The sequence below is a fragment of the Lycorma delicatula genome, chromosome 5 (assembly GCF_047948215.1).
Source record: "Lycorma delicatula isolate Av1 chromosome 5, ASM4794821v1, whole genome shotgun sequence".
NCBI classification, from domain to species: Eukaryota; Metazoa; Arthropoda; class Insecta; order Hemiptera; family Fulgoridae; genus Lycorma; species Lycorma delicatula.
In genome coordinates this window covers 66,205,136-66,227,405 of record NC_134459.1, presented here as the reverse complement: position 1 = coordinate 66,227,405, position 22,270 = coordinate 66,205,136, and the positions used below count along the sequence as shown (strand labels likewise).

General features: G+C 27.3%; 2 protein-coding genes across 4 annotated transcripts in view; both read right to left on the bottom strand.

Annotated features, from left to right (window-relative positions):
* Positions 1 to 2,369: 2,369 nt before the first annotated feature.
* On the bottom strand, positions 2,370 to 6,056 carry LOC142325051 (uncharacterized). Its single transcript, XM_075366338.1, has 2 exons — positions 5,995 to 6,056; positions 2,370 to 3,303 (listed from the first exon to the last, which is right to left on the bottom strand). The coding sequence occupies exons 1-2, from the start codon at positions 5,996 to 5,998 to the stop codon at positions 2,507 to 2,509; spliced, it is 801 nt and encodes a 266-aa protein (XP_075222453.1). The 5' UTR covers positions 5,999 to 6,056; the 3' UTR covers positions 2,370 to 2,506.
* Positions 6,057 to 10,766: 4,710 nt separating this feature from the next.
* LOC142325050 (WD repeat-containing protein 20) overlaps positions 10,767 to 22,270 on the bottom strand; it is a 65,386-nt gene continuing 53,882 nt past the window's right edge. For 2 of the 3 annotated variants that reach the window (XM_075366335.1, XM_075366337.1), the window contains exons 4-5: positions 12,518 to 18,578; positions 10,767 to 10,894 (exon numbers count right to left, since the gene is read on the bottom strand). In XM_075366335.1, coding sequence (XP_075222450.1) covers positions 18,498 to 18,578 — 81 coding nt within the window. In that variant the 3' untranslated portion in view covers positions 10,767 to 10,894; positions 12,518 to 18,497. The remainder of the gene's footprint in view (positions 10,895 to 12,517; positions 18,579 to 22,270) is intronic. The other variant, XM_075366336.1, reaches the window with a different exon arrangement.

Genomic DNA, 22,270 nt, shown 5'->3' with positions numbered 1-22,270 from the left:
TAACTACACATCTCAGGAATGGTGGCCATGTGACTGTACATTCACTTATATTCATCATACTAATCATCCCCTGAAGTAATACTTTACAATGGTTCCTTGGACTAAAGAAAAAAAAATTATTCTACTTATTCTTTACATAGAAGTTAACAGCTGAACTGAAAGCCCAGGTAAAATAAATTATTTATGCATAGGTCACAAGCAGCCCCTTATGTAACTGCCTAGTGCACAAAATGGCATTCATGGTGCTTAACATAAGATATTCATTGGTTAAATGTATGACAGTTTGTAAAAAAATGAATATAAACTCTTTCCTGATTTTCAACGCTTTCCTGATCTCTTTCCTGATTTTCAACGCTTAACATGAAATCTGCATAGATATTTTCAGTTAGTAGAAAAAAAAGGCAATTTCTAGCAGTCATAATTTTCTTTTAACATTCCACTCTTATGTAAACTTCTATGTACACTTGAATAATTTACTATTCTGGTATTAAATATCAAATTTGAAAAAGAATTTTCATTATGGTTTACATCTGTACAAGTGAACATTTTAATGTGTAATGAATTGTATATAATCTTAATATAAACAACTTGCATAGTTCAGGATTAAAATTATTCAAAACAATACATTTTTTGAAACTGGGTTTCATAAACTTTTCTCTTTTTCCTGTTTAACCTCCGGTAACTACCGTTTAGATAATTCTTCAGAGGATATGTATGAGTGTAGTCTTGTACATTCTCAGTTCGACCATTCCTGAGATGTGTGGTTAATTGAAACCCAACCACCAAAGAACACAGGTATCCACGATCTAGTATTCAATAAACTGGTATTTTTCAATAATTTTAATCCTATACAAACCAAAAAAGTAAAAAGTAATCTCCCATCATAATGTTTTCAGTTGCTCCAACAGCCATCTTTGATTTGTACAACTATTCTCATCCTAACTGAAGTTACTGTTGTTTTAGCTGATATATTTAGGATATAGTCTAAAAGAGAATGGATTTGGTGTCCGTTTAGGACACATGTCTTTTTTGACTTTATATTTTTGTAATCAGAATTGGTAGTTATGAAATTTGTATCAGAAATATGGTTGGAAAGATAAAACTGTGGCTGTGGACAGCTATTCAATGTTTATGTTGTTAATCCTGTTTGACCAATTTACAATATTTAGAATTTAAAGCAGTTCAAGTTTATTTATTTCAGGTGCATTGTTTTATGGCCAATAACTATTAAATATCCAAAACATTCTCTAAAATTTTTCTCTCACAAACTGTACAATTTTATTAATTTTACTAACACTAAAATTAACCACAAAATGGTTTTGAAATTGTAACAAGACTTTTCAAATTATATTGTATAATTTTCTTTTAGTAACAGTAAACTATCTCTCATTAGTTGACAATCTTATTCCTAAGCAACTTACTTTGTTGGTGGTTCTTTAATTCCTAAGCAAACAAAACACATTTTTTATTGTTGGTTCATTCTTTTATTATTTTTTGAGCTTCCATTTATTGAGAAACATATTTTACATTTTCTGAATGTTTTTATTTTTGTACAATATAATCCAAATATTTTACTTCTGTAAACTAGTACAGAAACAATCTTTTAGTTCTGTAAACACTTACCTTTGACTTATTTCTAATGATTTTGTTTAATCTTTAATTTTTAATGTACCTATAGGCAAATTTCCAGAAAATATTTTCTATATTTTTACTTATTTTCATCCCAATTTTGATAGGAAAAATGGGCGAGTTCTCATAAAAAAAATTAAGTAAATTCAGTTAAAAATGAGGGTTAATTTAACTAAAACTGATTAAATCTTTTCAAGATGTGTGGCAGTTTTTAATAATATGTGTATTATTTTTCTTTTAATAGAGAAATACTTTAATTCTTTAATAAAAAGAAATGTCCTTTTAATTCAGAAAATTGTTTTATTTACTGTTCATTAGCATACAACAATCAGATTGGCACTGGTTTTTTGATATCTGCTCTAACCTTAAAATGTGTGGCAGAAATGTCCAAACATGTAGCATGAATGACATTGTATTTTCTGATTATTTTCAGCCACAGCAAAACACCTGTACCAAAATACAAAAAAAAACCTATGGCATAAAATAAACAAATCCACCCACACTATATAAAACAGAATCGAAACTCTGAAATACAGCTAAAATATTAAAAATATAACAAATGTTGGCATCATATTAATCAAATCAGAGAAAAATAATACAACAGCTATTGCTTACACTGACATTTTAAATAATAATATTCCAGTATACATTACAAAAAAAAATTGCTTTGAGACCTTAAACAGGATCTAACTCAATAGATTCAGATGACCAATAATTAACCTACAAAAACTAAATATATTTATCACATCTCATATATACACATACATGATTAAAGAACACTAAGATATTATAATATTTATTTAATTATAAAAGTGTAATATTGACAAATTACAAAATAGTAAAAAATTCATTTAATTTAAACAAAAAAAATGAGAGTTCAAAAATTGTTTGGTCTAGTGCAGCCGATATACCCAATAATTTCTATAGGGTTTTCTCCAGGACTTGACTTTTTACTAAATTCTTGAGTTTCAACTGTGTATCCTCTAGCTCCAGCAACAGCTGCTTCTTCAGCTAATTCTGGAGGAGCAGACATGGCAGCAACCTCAGCTGCTCGCACAGCACCTTGAAATCTACATGCTGCTTCTGCTTTAGTTAATTTCTCAAGCATGTCTAACATAAATGTCTGTTGAATTCCAATATTTCTCAATTCTTGTTCCATATCTACTGCATAGTCAACATTATGGTTCAATAAACAGCTCACCTTACATCTGTGGTGACCTTTCATTTGTGGAACTTTAAGTCGAGGGAAATCTTCTTCAGCTATTGCTCTTCTTCGTAACTCACCAGTAGCAAATGTGTCAAATTGTCGCAAAGGTGATACCCATTTTTTCAATTCATCTTCTTTGGCTTCTTTTTCTTCTTTAGCTCTTTGTGCAGCTTCAGCTGCTTCTCTTCTTTTTTGTTCACAAATATCAGTAGTTTGTGATGGATCTGATATCTCACTTGCTAGATGACTTGATATTTGGGTTGGTAGTGGTTGGGGTTGTGGTTGAGAAGGGAGTTGGAATGATTGACCAATAACAGGAGTTGGAATATTGGGTGGTGGGCCGCTGCTTAATGGTGACGACGGCACAGAAATAAATTTTGAAGTTGATCCAGCACATCCACAACCTTTTACTCCTGGATTAGACATTTTGGTGAAAAATTTATGTTTCAGTTGTTTCAATAATGAAACTGAAAATAAAAAAAACAATTTAAGTAACTAATTTAAACTTATTTACATAATTAGGATATATATGTATATATATATATATCTTATATATATAAGATATATATATTTATCTTACAATAAAAGGATATGAATTCAAATTTAATCAAATCAACCACAACTGTATATTATATGCAATTTAAGCTACCAAATCACAGTATTAGTTAAGTTAAACTTACCTTATTAATTTTCAATGACTCTGTATTCCACATCTTCAGTTTAGTCAACAGCAAAATTTACTTGTATGCTCATATTATTATTCAAAATATAAAACAATTTCAAATAAAATGATAAAAGAATATGCTTTAATATATAGATATAGAATTTGAATACAAACTGAAGATGTGGATACTGCGAAAACTAGTTACCAGATATTAATATAATTAAGTTTAATTTGCCTAATTACTGTGTTTTGGTGCCCACAGAAAAGCTCTCATTGAATTACTTGACACTAATTTTCCCACTTTCTGAATGGCTATAAAACAAATTTGGCATAGGTATTCCTAAGATCTTGAAAAAAATAAGCATAGAATAAAATTATATTAAAAAGGAATGATGACTTATGTTGCTGATGGTAAATGGTGATTTTACCTATATTTCATGAGGCGATCTTGGTAATTGTGGAAGTGAAACCAATATATAATCTTGCGGTAGAAAGGCAGGAATGTTAAGCTGCTTGGAAGTTGGGCAAGTTTTTATGACAAGCTAGGTGGGATGAGACAGAAGATGGGCAGCATACACCTAATCTCTTCCCAGATATTAGGTGCTTGGGGTGTGCCTCTCTGATTTCCTGAAACAAGTACATCACACAGTTTCCTTTAGGACATGGTGCTTTTCGGGGCAAGTTGGCAAAATTTGGCCTGTTGATATGGGTTTAAGCCCACAATGTGTAGATGACACATTTCATGTGCAATATGTTGTATGAACATGAAATATGATTCATGGACATTCTTGGATCAGTGCTGTATTTGCATCAAACTGGGGTAACCAGGCCGAATCTTCTATAGTTTGAGGAATTAATGGTTTATCTAGCAAAAGAAGTATAGCAAAGGGTGTTTAGTCCCAGCTGGGCTTCCTCTGTCTTTTGTTTTTGTTGATTCTTTACTAGTTATATTATGGTTTAGGTTTGGTGTGTTTTAGTTTTAGTTCAAGTTCTATGTCGGACTCACTTTTACCTCCTCTGGTAGGTATTTGTAATTTTAGTTTCTTCACTCAACGAATTCAGTCTTCTTTAAGACCAACTAAAAGGGTTTTGTTTCTACGTGTCCACCTTTGTTAGAAGTACACTGATGGGAATGTCACTTTCAGCATTCACATCAGTGGCATCCTGGGAGGTGAGACTGTAATATCTCTACCACAAAGGTTTTTGAAGATGTCCTCTGGTAAAGCCATCAGGACTAAGTACACAGAAGATGGTGTGGCAACTGGAAACATCACATGGTGGATGTCTTCCCCTTCAGGGTCAGGATGAGACCACAAGAACTTCAAACACAAAACTTGATAACAGTTACACAAAACTGCCCACATTTTCAGAAAACAAAGTTATTGGTTAATTCTCAAAGCAGTAAAATATTTTTTTGAAAATGACCCAATAACTGTGTGTAAATTTGTATCTGTTATGTATATTTATATGTTAAGTTTTAAATACTGATCATTTTTTAAATCTTATTTTTTTTAAATTGATTTCATAAAAATCATTAAGAATAGTTCCTAATGAACTTGCCAAGTTTTATGTTCTTGTGGTGCCAGCATTCTTTTTAATCTAATTTTATTCTTTGCTAATTTTTCTCAAGAATACTAGAGATCATACAGCAGACTAATAAACTGATAAAAAAAAACCCAAAGTAAAATAAAAAAAAACTTGTGGTTAGACTAAATACTACATGGGGCAGACTGAATGCAGATTCCCAAAGATACTAGGAATGTACAGGCTTCACCCATAACAGAATCAAATTCCACAAATCACATCATAGAAAAAGGCTGCATTCCAAGAAAAAATCTCACAATGAGACAAAACTTACTAACAATGTTAAATTCACAAACACAAACTAAATTTGGTAAAACCTGCAAACAAACAGAATGAATATATTGTTCAATTATATATTTAGAGAGTTTTCCTTTTCAGGATGAGCACCATTAATAAAACTTAAACTGGGATACTTAATTTTAAATTATTGCATTTCATCATGCCATTTGAACGAATACATAACTAAATTTTTTTGAATTTTTACACTGAATTTTAGTTTGTACATCTAATGACAGCAAGGTTTACATTACTACATTAAAAGAATTCAATACTAAGCAATGATAACAGCAAAATTAACTGCTTTAATCTTTCACAAAACATCAATTTTCTTTTAAAGAATCATACACATGATACCTAAGAAAAAACTATCAGGTTCATCAGGATATAAGTTCCTCGCAAATCAGAAAAACATTGTTAAAATTGGTTCATTGGTGAACAGACATGATGGGATTTTCACCATTGGGTAAAGAAATAAGTTTGTTAAAAACTGCTGTAAATAAATGTAAAAGATCTCAGACATTTACTAGTCACTAATCTTCCAAATTTCTGAATATTGAGAAAGGTAAAATTTAGCACATTCATTCTTAAATGGGATCTTTAAGAAAAGTAAGCAGTATAGATGCATATTTACCCATGCGAAGAATTGGTTCTTCAACCAGTCATTTAATAGATTAAATGTTGACATTGATTTACTACAAAAAGAAAGAAAACAATTATCTGATGAAATTATCAAGAGTACAAATCTATAAAAACTAGTCCAAGTAAAATTAAGAGTAATATGAAAGATGAATCCTATCTTTGAAGCTGTACATGTAAATCTACTTTTAGTTAAATAATTGAATTGAAATTGTACTCATAGTTTGTTTTCTATATTCTTTTCTTAACTGACTGACACGCAATATTTGCAATAAAAATAGCCAGAAAACTTTCCTGCTGTTAATAAGAAGCATTTTTTTTTTCATTTTTTCATGCAGGTCGACTTAGACCATACAGAAAATGTAATTTAAGATGAAAAAGATTTTACTTTAGAACTAACATGTCCCTCTGTTACGTAAGGAGTTTATGAGCAAGATTTAAAAGGTACAGTTTTCTACTCCTATGGCATTTAGTAAAATGGTTCAAACACAGATCCTGGTATTAATAAATAAAGCAAAGAAGAATTTTAGTAAAGTAACTGGATGTAAATTTTTATTTTAGAACGTAAGCTCAATGAAATTTTAATACAACTGTTTATTTATGCACATAAGACACAGAACTAGCCAAAAATGTATTCAGTTAACACAATTTAAGAAATATTAACCAAGTAATATTATAGTTACCGAGATCCATTGAATATTATATAATAAAACAAATTAAAGCTTTACAAATAAATATATGTTTTGTACATCTTTTAGCGAGAAAAATGTGGAAAACATTTTAACTTTCAAATTATAATTTTACAAGATACTTTGATCTCCAAAAAGTCAACAATGATTACATTCATACAGAGGCCACCAAAAGTTTATGGTGAAAAGTTAAAAATAGATTTATTTATTTCAGCAACTATAGGCTAACCAACCACCTGAAGTTAGCTCAATGGAATTATAAATCTTAAATCTTTAGAAGAGTTCCTCCTCATGCTTGCTGTGGAGTAGTGAACTAATGAAGAATGGAAAATTTAAAATCAAAGAGTGCAATGTATATAAAAAAATAAGGTTTATATAAATTTAAACTTTAAAATGACAAACCAAACCAAATTAGGCTACATAATATTTTTAATAACCTCAAACCATTTGCAACCATCTACAATCATAAACTATTAAAAATGTTTGTAACTATAAAATTTGTTCGTGTAGGTGTTCATACAGGTGATAAGTGTTTTGAAGGAGGTTACAAATTTTGACCTTTCAAATCTGGTTTTTCGTTGTTTATCTTTAATTTTCCAGCTGACCATCATGAACAAAAACATAATAAGAGATATGATATCTAGGCATGGTGGATGGCACATGGAATCAGCCTTATTGTTAAAATATGGGGATATATATAAAAATTTTACATTTCTCAATCTTTAATGAATCAAACTACCTCCCTCTGTAATTCACTTGAAAATCTTGAAATTTAAAACTGGATGTAAATTTTTACTTTAGAAAGTAAGCTCAATGAAATTTTAATACAACTGTTTATTAATGCACATAAGCACTATCTGTGATAAGATTCCAGATTTACAATCTCTATTCAAGAACAGTAATGACAAACTAAAATCTGAACACGCTTGAATGATGTCCACTTGTTGATTCGCATATTTACAATGCATATTGTTTTAATGTTAAACTTGTGAAAATTGAATATTATCCATACATCTTTATTATATTAATACCATGGTACTATATCATTTAAATAGTGTAGTGATGTAAATCAAATGTGTATAGATTACACAATTTCCCTAAAATTTGCAGGTGATTGGCAAATTTCAAGTAGCTAGAAAATTTAACACTTTCAAGCAGATTGAAAGTGTTAAATTGACAATAGTCCCAGATTCAAATACATAACAGTATATGTCTGCAATTCTAACATAACAGTTGGTGTGGCTTGTTTCAATCTTTTGAAAAATATTTAAGCAAAATTAAAAAATTGAAAAGCTTTAGCAACAAAGAATTGCAAATTTTAATTATGATAGGTGGTATTACAGTTAGGCCAATCAGTACCATATGACAGTATCTAATAGCAATTCTTATATATTCCCAACAGTTAGTTAAGTTAGTTACCTTGGAAATAATCAAATAGGATTTGGGCTTTTAAATGTTGCTCTCATTGAATGTTTTTTTGTTTGTAGGTAGAAAAAATGTAATGCACAAAGACTGAATGTGCTTATTTTTGAATATACATTTTAAAATAAGAGCTCCTCCAAAAAATTTACTAGAATTCATACCGTTCACACAACTCAAAAACTACTTGTTATATCCCTTTACAGGTTAACAAACCTGCTTAAGAAGCTTCATAAAACATTGCTTCAACTTGTCTTTTACTCGCATCTTAACTTTTTAAATATAAGTAGCTCATGGTGATGAGTATTCTATTTCTCCTTTCACTTCCTTGTGAACCTATTTTATTTTTTAAATCAAATAATATAAACACGGATAATAAATAAATATTAATGTATAAAACAAACAGCTACATTTTTAGCACATTATTTAAAAAAAGGAAAAGTATTAAAAAATTAGGAGGATCGGTACCCGAAAAACAAAGTAACTGGGAGGTAAAGCTTAATAACATTTGACTGGATAAACAAGATTGATGAAATTTGGCACAGACTTATGTACATTGGGCAATTTGTTGGTAAAGTTTTTGGGGTCAATAGCTCCAGGGAGTGGGGTAGGTAATTTCTGTGGAGTCTAAATTTTGCAAACATAACTCCATTTTACATTAAGCTCAGTTACTTGCGCAATGCTTAAACTTACACTTTTAAAAAAATTGCCCCCAAATTCTCGCCTTCCCCAAAAATCAAAAACATTATACTTTTATTTACTGAATATTTTTTAACAATTTTTTTATGTCTTCCTAAGCATGGTAGTTGGGCAAGTGGCCCACAAAATAAAAAAATACTTTGGGGGTGGGACTGGACATGGAGATAAATTTTAATATCAGTTTTTAAAACTTTTTCAATAAAGAAACCAAATTAAAAAATTAGGTATTTTAGGCACTGAAACTGAAATGTTTTTTGATTAATCAAAAAATTTACTATTATTTGGACAAACTATGTCACAAATATTTTTTTATGCCATTGAAATGACAAAATTGTCAGTTTTAGGAACAGAAGATACAATGATTTTCACATTATCCAGGCAAAGAATTTTTCGTAATTGTCACACACAAACATCTAGTGAGAGTAAATTCATCAGCTAACAGTCAAGAGAAATTTGCTATATTTTCATGAAAGGTTTTTAAAAAGCTTTTAAAGCCACAAATAAAATAAACACGATTACATTAAATTAACAATACATATAATATAAATGAAAAACCATTGAGGAGTACAAACTGTAATGACACACAGAATGAATGCATTAATCGGAAGATACACAGAGCACATATTATCATTACAAGTGAATCAACCTTTTTCAAATTATCTCAAAGAAATAAAACATTTAAAGTAAATTCAAAACTTGCACACTGCTTCTAATTTTAAACAAATGAATAAAAAACCTCCAACTTTTTGAAACAAAAAAAACCTCGACTTGACAGAAAGCAGCACATTAAAAAACTATCAAGACTGCTCTATTACTATGAAGTATGTCCTTTACAAGAAGAAATTAGTACAGACAAGAAAACTGAAATGTACCTTCAAAAACCATTTTATAAATGACCTTACATGTTCTTAGAAACTGAATAGTTTTTAAGCTTATTTTGCTATAATGATCGATGAATACATGGTAGATGTTTTGATTAACCTACAATAATACATGGTATAGGTAAAGTTATTACTCACATTTTGTATTCAAGTTTAATAAATTATGGAAGTTTTTATGATAAATAAATCCAAACATAAATACATTTTACTAAAATTGCTTAGTTTGCGTTTTATTAAATACTTAAAAAAAAAACTAAATTCCTTCACTATATTAAGATAGATGTTTGGGACAGTATTATAAAACACTAACATCTTTATACAGATAAATTTATTAAAAGTTTACTTTAAAAAAATATAAAAAAAGTGTAATATAAAGTTATGATACCAAAAAATAGAAAGATTAACAAAAGTAAGAAGATCTTCCAGTGTACCCACTCTACTGTGTTCTGTAGAGGGCATAATTTTTGAGTTTCATCAAAAATGATTATCAATATCACAATTAACTTAAATCAGAATTTTGTTTTATAACCTCTTCTTTTACTTCAAGATGTCAAGATTTAACATCAAGAAGGATTTATATTTTTGCTTTTGTAGGTAGTTGTTTTAATTAGGAGGTTGTGTTTTAAAATATGGCCAGTTTTTAATAAATCAAGAAATCTAAAATAATAGAACAATAAATTTATTTAAGTGGATAAAATTATTATTATTATATCTGCTTGCTATAAAAAAAATGTAGATGAAAAATGTAAAACATTTTAATAAAAATAAATAAAAATGGTGTATACATTCTTGTATACAAGAATAAAGCTGTAAATCTAACTTCAATTTCATTAAACTGTTTTGACAAAGTATATATTAACATCTAACTATATACAGAATAGTTGGAGTAAACAGTAACATAAAAGTTTATTTTGAAATATCAAAGATAAAACCTTTTAAAACAAAAACAAAAAAGTAACTAAATCAGTAAAACAAAAACAAGTTGAATACATAAGTAACCTGACAATCATGAATAAAAAAAAATGAAAATATGGTCTAGAAATATTTTTAGATTAACTATTGAAAATAATATTACTTACCAGAAACTGCAAATTTTATGGAATAATCATAATTGTATCTTTGCTTGTAATTTTTCAACTAATTCAGTTAAAGGGCAAATCAAAACTTGCCTTCCAGATATACACAACAATGCTGCATGTCATCTGAACTAAAAAATAAATTCAAGAAATATTTTAACTAAATAAAAAAAAGTTAAAGAATAGAAACAATTAATTTTTAAAATATTATTTAAAATAAAACTATGTTTTGACTACAAAAAAAGACTTTTTGGATGAAAAAATTGATAATAAATTAAAAAAAAAAAGGTTTAGACCATTAATTTAAAAAATACCATATGATTTTCTCTGCAAATGCAAACTATAGACAAAAATTTTCTTATTATTAACAAAATAACAAATAAACACTGTGAAATAAATAAGAACTTAGAATATTAACTTGAAAATTATAAAAGGGTTTAAATTATTTTACTAAATAAAAAATAACTAATAGCCAACATACTTGTATTTTACTAATTTTTATTTGAGTTTCAGTCATTAATTAGATGCTCTTTCTTCAATATTCACTTACTGTTCAGTAACAGTATAATTACTTCATTCTGTGTCTCCACTTAACAATCTTTGTCTCCCTTTACACATACTTATATTACAAAATTTATAAACATGGATGTCTTAATATATTGCTTACTAATGTTATATGATCTCTTCTATAGCTAATCAAGATTTATTAATGTCTGAAAAGACAAGTACTACTTATGCAAATGATACAGCATTGATTAAGATCCAGTGATAACAAAGTATTTAAGAGATTCATATTGATTTAGGAATGCATGAAAATTAAAGTTTTCATTTAGAATAATTTAGTAATAGATGAAAATAAATCCAATTTTATAATTTTTTAAAGTAAATATAGATTATAAAAATGTAATAATATGTAAAAATATTATACTGAACGAACAATAATTATTTAGCGCATTTTACAGGTTAATAAAAAAATGAACAAAGCAATGGAGTTGATTTGTTTCAAACAATAGTGTAGGTACTACAGTTACTAAAAACCTTGAATGAACACATTGGAATACTTCTCTGCAAAAGTTATCTTCCATGTTTCAAGTCAGTTAACTGTCATAAATGTCAGATTAGGGGTAGTGAAAACCCTCATGTTGTTTAATGAACACAATGTGATAGCCCAAAAATTAACATTTGGTGTGCTTCATCAAATTTAATGATTGAATAATAAACATCTGTGTTGATTATGTTCATCAAATTTATATAACACTATATTTTATTTCACAAAAGACCTCTGCGAATTAAGTTATCTATAAGCAGTTACAAACAAATCAGCCTGTTCACGATTGTATTTTTGGTTTTCTGATTTCCATTATTAGGATTTTTACATTTTGAAAGTGAACAGCAAATTATGATTCTTTTTTTGATTATTTTTGCTTGATGATTTCGCCACACAAGCTTGAAGCTTGTTTGATATAAAAACAGAATTTTGAATCATTTGAAAAATGTCATGCCTGACCAGGATTCAAATCCTGGAGACCACATTTCAAATCATATTGGCTTTTCTTATTAAATTTTTCTCTCATAATTTTCTTATTAATGAGTTTACAATAAAAATGTTAGAATTTTCCCTGTAATAATATAAGGTAACAAACTAAAGTTGTTAAAGAAATACTACTGGTTGTCCCAATTAATGTTAATAAGATAAAAGTATTCATTATTCAAAAAACATTTTATTAACTGGATAAAATAACTTTGAAACTTACAATAATAATTAAAATTGATAATGGCTAGAGCAATTATTCCATCTAGCTTTCTGGGAACAGACCATAAAATTGAATATGCAAATAAAAAATATCATTCTAGTTGTATCTGTGGTGGAGTTCTTAATTGATTTGCTAGAATGAATTTTTCTTGGTAAAGTATGCTAAAAGAACAAACATACTTTCCTCTTTTGGTATAATTATGATGATTGCTGCTGAATATTTCTTCATATTTTTTGATCAAGTTTAAAAATATTTCCTCAGAGCAGATTCATGTTTGTCACACAACACAACTCACATATATTAGCATGTACCCAGTTACACACATACACACTGGTTAAATACTGAAATGGATACAGTTTAATCAAAAAATGGAGAGGGAAAAGTGATAAAGAAAAATATTTTAATCATTAAAAACATTTTATTCATTTTACAATGAATAAAAACAGAAGTCTTGGAAAAAAGTTAAGTAAAACTAAAATTATCAAACATAATAATAAAAATAATAATTATAATGATTATCATTATACAGCATAATTTATTCCTTTTTTTCTTTTATTTGTTTTTTTGTTAAAACCAATTTGTTCATAATCCTTTATATAATTATAATAATAAATATGTCAACAACTAACAATTTTTACAGTAAGTATATAATAACTAAAAACAAACAAACAAGAAAGAAAGAAAAAAAAATTCTATTACAACATCTCTACAACAAATTTTATTTTTTTTTTTTAGCCTTTTTTTAATGTTTTTTATTTTTGTTTGGCCACAATCTACAAGCCAAAAATAATAAATAAAATGATTTGGTAACATATTTAATGTGCAGAACAAATACATATTATAAATATACAGGCTGCACAATTTATAATTAATTATAACACTACAAATAATACAAAAAGAGAAATAAAAAAAAATAATAAATGATTTTAAAAATATTTAATCACTACTTTTCCGTGTTAGGAATTAACATGTTTTGTTGATAAATTTTTATACTCAGGGCTAATAAGGCAGAAATATTTGTTGAATAAACTAAATGAATAGTGTGGCAGTTAAAATCCATTGAGCAGGTTATTTAAATTACATACAAATAATGGATGACTGTTGTTGTTAAAACTGAAAATATAGTTTAAAAATTTGTTTGTAGCTTTTTTAATTTTTATATCAAATCTTAATTTAAAAAATTCAAGCATGCCAGAAAGATTTAAATTAAAAATAAATAGTTAAAATATGTGTATTATTTTTATTCATGAAATGAATGGTTGATTAAAATTATCATACTATACAATTGGAATCAAATATAAAAGAAAAAAAGTAGACTTAAGCAAATAGTAACAGTCAATGTCATTCAAAGGTACGTTTACTACACCAGCCTGAGTTTGCACCACATCTAGTCATACAATAATCCATCTTCTGACTTGAAGGTATTTCTCTTAACAGAAATGAATGATTAATACAAAAATAGATTAACTAAAAAACTGCTCGTATGGGCAGGATTGAAACAGTACAAATTTTTGTAAAGAAAAGATTGCAGTCTATTTATTAGACTAAGAAAAACTCATGACTGCAGATCATACAGGAAAAGTATGCAGCAAAAATACTACCTGATTTATATGAAGATGAGATAGGGAATTATATTTGTAATATTGGAGGCAAAAAAAAAAGTGTTATGAATGATTACAGTGAATAATGCCCCATTTAGATGCAAGCAAAATAATGCTTTTACAGTTGCCAATCACAAGTTGTTGTACATTATCAGCGGTAAACAATTTAAAACTATATCTTTTGATTTCTCACTACCCAATAAATGCATCAAAGCCAAAATAACAGCAACAAAAGTTAAAAAAATTGTAATACTCTTAGGGATACCTTAATATCAATCTGAAAAAATGGTCATGTAAACTGGTGTGTTTTTGGGATCGAAGTGGTACTTTGTATAACAAACAATTTTGGAATTTCTTTCCATTTCATTGACTAATGCAAACAGTTTTACAAATTACTCACATGAAAATCAATCAGTTTAATGAAATCTGGCCAAATAAAAAATTGGGACATGGTGTATCTTGTTATGAAAATGAACTGTAAGTAACATTTCTACTCGACCATAACTATTTTACATTATAGTGCAATTTATTACATTGTTGAAAACAGAAGAACTGATCTGTTTATTTCAAATAGGGTAGTGCTGACCTGTGTAAATATAATTCACAAAATGTTTGAAAATTATATTAATTTGACACATATCTGGCCACTTTACATCCTTGATTTGACTCATATAGTCCTTTTCATAAGGCAATTTAAAATTAGCCCTTGGACATTTAAAAGTGCTGTCACTGTGGATTAAACATAAATCAATGTTATTATACCAATGATGCTATCATGTTTATTCCAGTATCTCATGAAAAGAAAAAATCTCTGTAAAGAAAGGCAAGGCAGATTTAACATTTACCATAAATATTTAATAACAAATTTATGCATTTATCAAAAAAACTTGAGCAAAGGCATAAGCGTAAGTAGCTTTTATTGCAGCAATTTTGCTGCCACTGAATATAAAATCAAATGTAGAGCATGTGACAATGCTCTATGCTTCTTATTCATTCTTTATAAATTTGATTTTTTGCATTAACAAAAAAACATATGAATAACTGTTTTGATTAGCATCCTATACTGACATTACTTTATTTACCTTCCTTTGATGACTCAGTACAGAGTATGAGCAATCACGAGTAATTATAAATCTATAAGTACTAAACTTCAGTTACTGGGGAGGAACAAATTCTCTAAAGTAGTTAAATTTTTTCAGTTATAACAAACATTATTAAGAATTATAACATTAACTCAAAATTAAGACTTTCATATGATGGTTTACATTCAAACAATGTTATTCTATAGAAACTTAGTTCTTCTGGAAACTTATTTCTTCCCTATTTTGTTTTAATAATTATTACTACCATTATTTTTTAATATGTGCCTACTGTTGCTTCATAAATAAATAATAAAAAAATACAACAATAAATTTTTAGATCTTTTAAAGATTTCTTATAGATTTCAAGAAATTTTTCCTTTTCTTTTAAAATTTTCTATTTAGATTATAATTCCTAAGACAATATTAACCCTTTCATTGTCTTAACTAAAGTTGAATAACACACATTTGCCTTGTCTGGTTAATTCAATACTAAATCTGCTTCAGTATTCGTTTTACCAGACCATTCTCACAATTAGAAAATATGTAAATATATCAGTATAGCTAATTCTGTATTTTCTTGAAGAAAACAGAAATTTTATCAACCATGTTCATCTTAGCATCTCAATCGATAAGGTCTGTGTTCATTTACTTGTCAACAACAGTAGTTATGAACATCAAAAATATTAATAACAACATACAGACTCATGTAATGTAATTTTATTACTTTTTTGGATTTATGTATTCATATATTCTATAATTAAACATAACAGTTGATCTAAAGAAAATATTTAAATTATGCTAATGTTAGGAAAATGGTTTTTTTTTTAAATTTAGTTACATATGACATGTATAAATCTAGTATGTAAATAAATAAATATATTGTTTCTAAAATTATTAATAAAAAATACATATTTTAATAGGTACCAGTACAAAAGTAATAAAACAATGAAAAAAAAGAACTTTATATTTACTTTAAAAATGTGTCATTTAAATTCTGTATTTTTAAGATGGCAAAAGAAAAATTAGCATTGAAAAGGTTAAATATTGTAAAAGAGAAACTAACATTTCAGATGTATGTTTTGGGGTTTTTAATTTGTAAAGTTGATATGCCTGTGGGCTTTGTGTTTACAGAAATCTGACTAAACCTTTAGAAAATAAATCTATGCAGTGAAAAAAATTATTATAACAAATATCTTGCACATTGTTACCGTGCACATAATTTAATTATGAGTTTAATCACAACCATACCCTAAATATAATCTGCATGTTATAATAAAGGAAAAATAATCTGCCAGCTTTTCAACTCTTCAGTAATAAAATGTTGAATAAAAAAATGCTTAATCTTCATTAATAATTAAAGCAAAGTAATATGTAAAAAAAAAACCTATAACTTTATTAGCGTGCTGAACATAAGACTTAACTGGAGGCTTTACAATCTGATGGTTCACAAAACAAGGAATATGCAAATAAAAATTCATTAAGTAAAAGTCAAATTTTAATGGGAAAATCTACCTTTTCAGTTCTAGAAACAAAATAGTTATGTACATTACCGATACAAAAAAACATACTAAGTGCATGATGGCATTTATGACCGCACGGGTAATGATAATAATATTCAATATTCTATTAATATAAATAAGTAAATAACTACAAATAAAAACTTTAGCATTCAAATATCTTATCTGTCTCCATTATTTTTGTATATAGTACAAAGGATACAATTATATATATTACTGCAGGTCTTACTACACATACTCATCTAATGTAATAAATATTCAAAACGCAATGTTATACAAACTAATTCCCAAGGTGACGTCATAAAAAATGTGAAATTATGTTTTCATATGCTCAATTAAATAATTAAAACCACTTATAAGGTAGCTTAAATTATCATGTGTCCTGTGCCAGAAAAATGTAATGAGAAAAATTAAGGGGGCAAAATCAATATCTCTTCATAAGATGGAAAATGTAAAAAAATGGGAATAATCAGTGATTTGGCAGTAATAAATTAATTAAAAACCTACAACTTATTATAAAACTTGTAACTGAAAATTGGTCATCGCAACTGTTCTTTAATACCAGGAAACCTAGTAAATGAAATTTTTCTGGTTAATGGCCACATACTAGTAACCTGAGTTTCCACGCAAAAACAACTAAATTGCAATTAGGCCAAGATAGCTCTATGAGGCAATACATTGACCACAAAGCAGCACAATAAAACTACATAACTGAAATAATTCAGTGTTCAACAATTTACAATCCTATCGATGTAAATAAAAATCTTGAAGGAAATCATTGTCAGCGATGAAATAAAATATATTATTACAAGAATGTTGAGAAATATAAGATAAGTACTATCCAGACCAGAATCAATGCATACCTTTAATGTTTAAGTGTACAATAACATAAATCAACATCAATAGTAGGAATGCATCTACCAACCAAATGTAAAGGGCTTTTAAAATAATACTAATTATAATAATAAATTATTGATAATAATAAAACCATTCATATATTTTTCTCAATATAACACTTTAAAATTATTTCAATAAAAACAAATGATAAAATAACATTTAATAAAAATAATATTTAAATAATGAAACTAAAAACATAAAGGCGTTTGATTATTAACAATAATAATTAATTACAGTTAATATGTGCATATATGTACATATATATATATATATTTCAAGAAAACCTCATTCATAATATATTTATACATAATTATTTCTATACAATATTTATATGATATCAATATTATTTATTTATCAACTACTATTTACGTCTGATCAATATTTAATAATATTATGCGCAATATTATCGATGATATTACTTTACCGATTGTATTATATTATAATATCACTTATATGACTTAAATAAACAATAATAATAAATATATTGTTATGTTTGATTCAGACAATGGAATGCATTGAGCAATGGTTTATAATTATATACATTTACACTTATATATTTAAATTCATAATCATTTTGTAAAAATTTATAAACAAAAATATCTGTGATATTTATTTATTACTATTATCATCATCATCATAAATATCATTAAAATAAATGGACTGTCTTTGTTATAAAACATAAAAGTGACCGTACAATATTACTTATAGCTTATTAGTCGAGTTAAAAAATAAATAAATGAAATGCACAGCTAGATGATGCAGCTAAATAAATAGCATTCGATAAAACAATTACAATTTAAAAAAAAAAATTATTCCATTTAATTTATTTCTATTGTATGCCACTGTGTAAATGGCGAACAAACTTTGTCCCGTGCACTGTGGGCTATACAACAGTTCCACTTCCACCGACTGGTATTGCTGTCGTACTGGCAGGACTTGATGCAAGATGTGTTGTAACACCTCCCTGCAACATGCATAAATTATATTTTCTTCTCTTACCATTTTTAAACTTCAAACACACACTACAATTTTCCTATATAGGTAAAAAAAAAAAACAAAACAAAAAAACACTCGTTCAAAGAATAGATATAATTAATAATAATATTTTAATTACTAATCTAACTGACAGGAATGACAAAGTAATTCATAAATCCCATTACTACATCTTTGTAGAATATGGGATCTGAGAAAAATATTTTGTTACAATTCTAGTCAATCACAAACTCTGTTCGGTAAACAGAACCAAGTTCTTAAGCGGTAAACAGTATAGTTCTACTACTTAATGTCAACTTATGTATAATGTGAAGTATAGTAAAATTAAACATTAACTGCTCTTCTTTGAACATCATATTATTTTAGTATGACAACAGAATGTACATAATATTTTTCAATCGATTGGTTCACCTTAATTACCATAAAAAAATTGTACAACAAATAAATTTAATTTTTTACATTAAATGTTTTACTAAATAGACTTTAAAATTTAAAATAATAAACTTAACAAAATATAAGAATTTTTGTAAAAATTTGTATGAATTATTTTAAGTGAAAGAATTTTGTTCGTTACTTTTTTCACCAGACAAAATTGTTTATAAAATACCACGTTTTTGTCTTTCTTCAATTCCTACAACTTCAAAGTAACATGCTAGATTTTTTAATACAACATGTTATATTTGGCGGGATATCCACAATCTTATCTGCTAATTTCTCATCACTGCTTTTTATAGTCTTCATATAGCTGATTTAAAAATTTTAAATAATTTCTTTCATACACAGGTTTTCAGCGATGTTAAAAAGCTGTTTACTCTATGGTGTAACTTGGGTTATGAAGAAGGCATTCACAAATATTGAATAACTTACTATATTTACATCAGAAATCACATTTCCTTTACGAAGTCCTACTTTATGAATACATTTTAATTTTAAATGGCAAGTGTAAAATGTTTTGATTTGTACTGCTTTAATGACATACTTTAAGCCATATACCATTCTCCAACTTCTAAATATAAAGAACAAAGAATGCCTCTGCATAAATAACAACATAAGAAATTTGATTACACTACTGTTTACAAAAAACACTGCAAAAATGAAATATACAAATTATATTTTTATTTATGAACATATATTCCTGGTTATTGATCAGTGTCCAATTAGAAAATATTTAAAATGAAACCTATTTCAAGGACTGGAAATTGTAAAGCTATCAGTTGTTCATTAAGAGAGGAAAGACCAGCATTACTGAAAGCGATACAGATTACAAATCAAGTTTTAATTATTTTTATGTATACCAGTAATGAATATGGGAAAAACATTTAAAATACCTATTACATAATTAATCTTGTTTAAGGTATTAGTTCCAGGAATTTTCCAATAAAAATATTGAAAAAAAAAACAGAAAAATTACTACTATTTTATGAAAGGTTCATTTATGATTCTCAACACTAGTACCAGTGCTGCTTGTATTTTCTGAATATGCCTGGTGGACTTTTCTTTATCACAATGTTCCATATCTATTATGAATATTCAATAAAATCTTTGGAAACATGAAGTCAATTAAATCCAGCAAAAAATTGCAGAAAAATGTGAAGTTGACAAGTGTGTTAATGGAGATCATACAGCAGATACTTATCTAATAGCAAAAAACTTTTCATTGATAAATAAATCATACTACTATTCACAAAAATGTATTTTGTTTGAAGGGATAAGAAGGAATATAATGATGGGAACACAACATAATATACAAGCAATTTTTTTTTTTAATATGAGTTATTTCAAAATATGGAGTCATTATGTTAGGCTCCATAAGGCTGTTGTATCACGGTGAGTCAAGGTCAGTAACATCACCATGATATAATCTACATGTGAGTACTATTATTTCAATAAAGATGTATTGCTCTAAGCTTCAAGTAAGATATTAATTGTGATATCACACCATTTTTGATGTTGATAAAATAGAATCATCAAGAAATATATAATATTATACAATGCTACACCTGGAAATTGGAAAAATTGAGGGTATATAACTTTAGGAGGTTCCAAAACTACAATTTATCAGTTTCATTTTAATATTTATATACAAATTGATCTCTTTCTACACACATGGCAAAATTTTTATGCTAAAAATTTATGTTGTAACATATTAGTATTTGGAAGACACTGTTTCCAAAGAAGGCATATTTTTTCTCACATAATAAAATATTATATTCTAAGAAATTAAAAAATTAATAAAAAAAAAAAAAAAAAAAAAAAAAACAGAAAAGAAGAAACATTAGTAAAATTCTATAATGTAATATTCAAATCTACTTCTCTGTATTTCGTTTTTAATAGGATTAACAACCAGGAAGAAATTTGCTCTAAAGAAATAAGTGCTGCTGGGCAGATGAGACAACCCAAAGATAAGTCAAAAGAAAATAGTAACAGAAAAACACAGTAATAACAGACTATAAGGAGACCTCACATAAAGCAAAAAAGAACAAATTAGTCTGGGTGAGCAAAGAAGTTTCTTATCTAAAATGCCTAGATTTTGATATAAATATAGAATTAAATCAATGACTTCTAAATAAATTTACGTTCACTAAATTGATTAAATATGTAAAAATTTGTTTTAAGTTCTATTAATTCTACTAATGTTAGTATAAAATGTTTTGCTATATCTTAGAAGTATCTTTACTTCTTTAGAAGTATTATTAGTTTTTGTTTAAATTAAAACTTAAATAAAATATTAATAAAAAATGTGTGCATCATTGTTAGTTAAAGTAGTAACAGATTTAAAGAAAACATTAAAATTTAAAAAAATAAACAAATATATATATATTTATTTTAATTTTATTACTGATTAAATTACAATTTAATAAAATGGAAAAAATGTTTTATAAAATTGTGTGTGTGTGTGTGTGTGTGTGTATATATATATATACCAGTTATAAATGTTGAACTCCAGGGTTTCAATTACAAAAATGAATAGTTTTTATTTTTAAGCACTCAATAGTGTTTTATGCAGACTCTTGAAGAGACAATTAAGTTTTAGTTTACACATTTTCTGCTAGGTAGCAGCTGCATTAGACTGCTGCAGAGGCCAAGTTGTTATGAGCTCGAGCTTCAGTACTATGATATCACCACAAGAGGAAGCACAGTATGTGTATTGGTTTGCAGAAACAAAATCCTACAAAGAGATTGTATGAGAGTCTATCTTACAAATTCGCCAAGTGATAAAAGCATACGTAAATGGTGTATGAAAAGTTTTTGGAAAATGGAATGTTTTGAAAGAACACTCATCAGGTAGGCCTGATGGAAATGAAGACAAAATAATGACATCTGAAAATATATAACCAACCCACTATTTCAGGTACATCCTATATATATATATATATATAATGATCCCAATTGCATCAATTACCTTCTGGCTAATACAGTGTAAACATGTTCACTCCACTACCAGTTTGCACCAAGAAGGAACAACAAGCAGTGATCCAATTTCTCTGTTTGAAGGGTGTGAAAGGGGCTGAAATTCATTGTAGACTTTTATCACACTACAGGGACAATGCTTTATCATTTAAAATATTTTGTTGTGGACTAAAGTTTAAAAGTAGCCCGATGAGTGTGATGCACAAAGAGGGAGCAGGATGAGCAACCTGTTCCAGCAAGCTTGAAAGATGG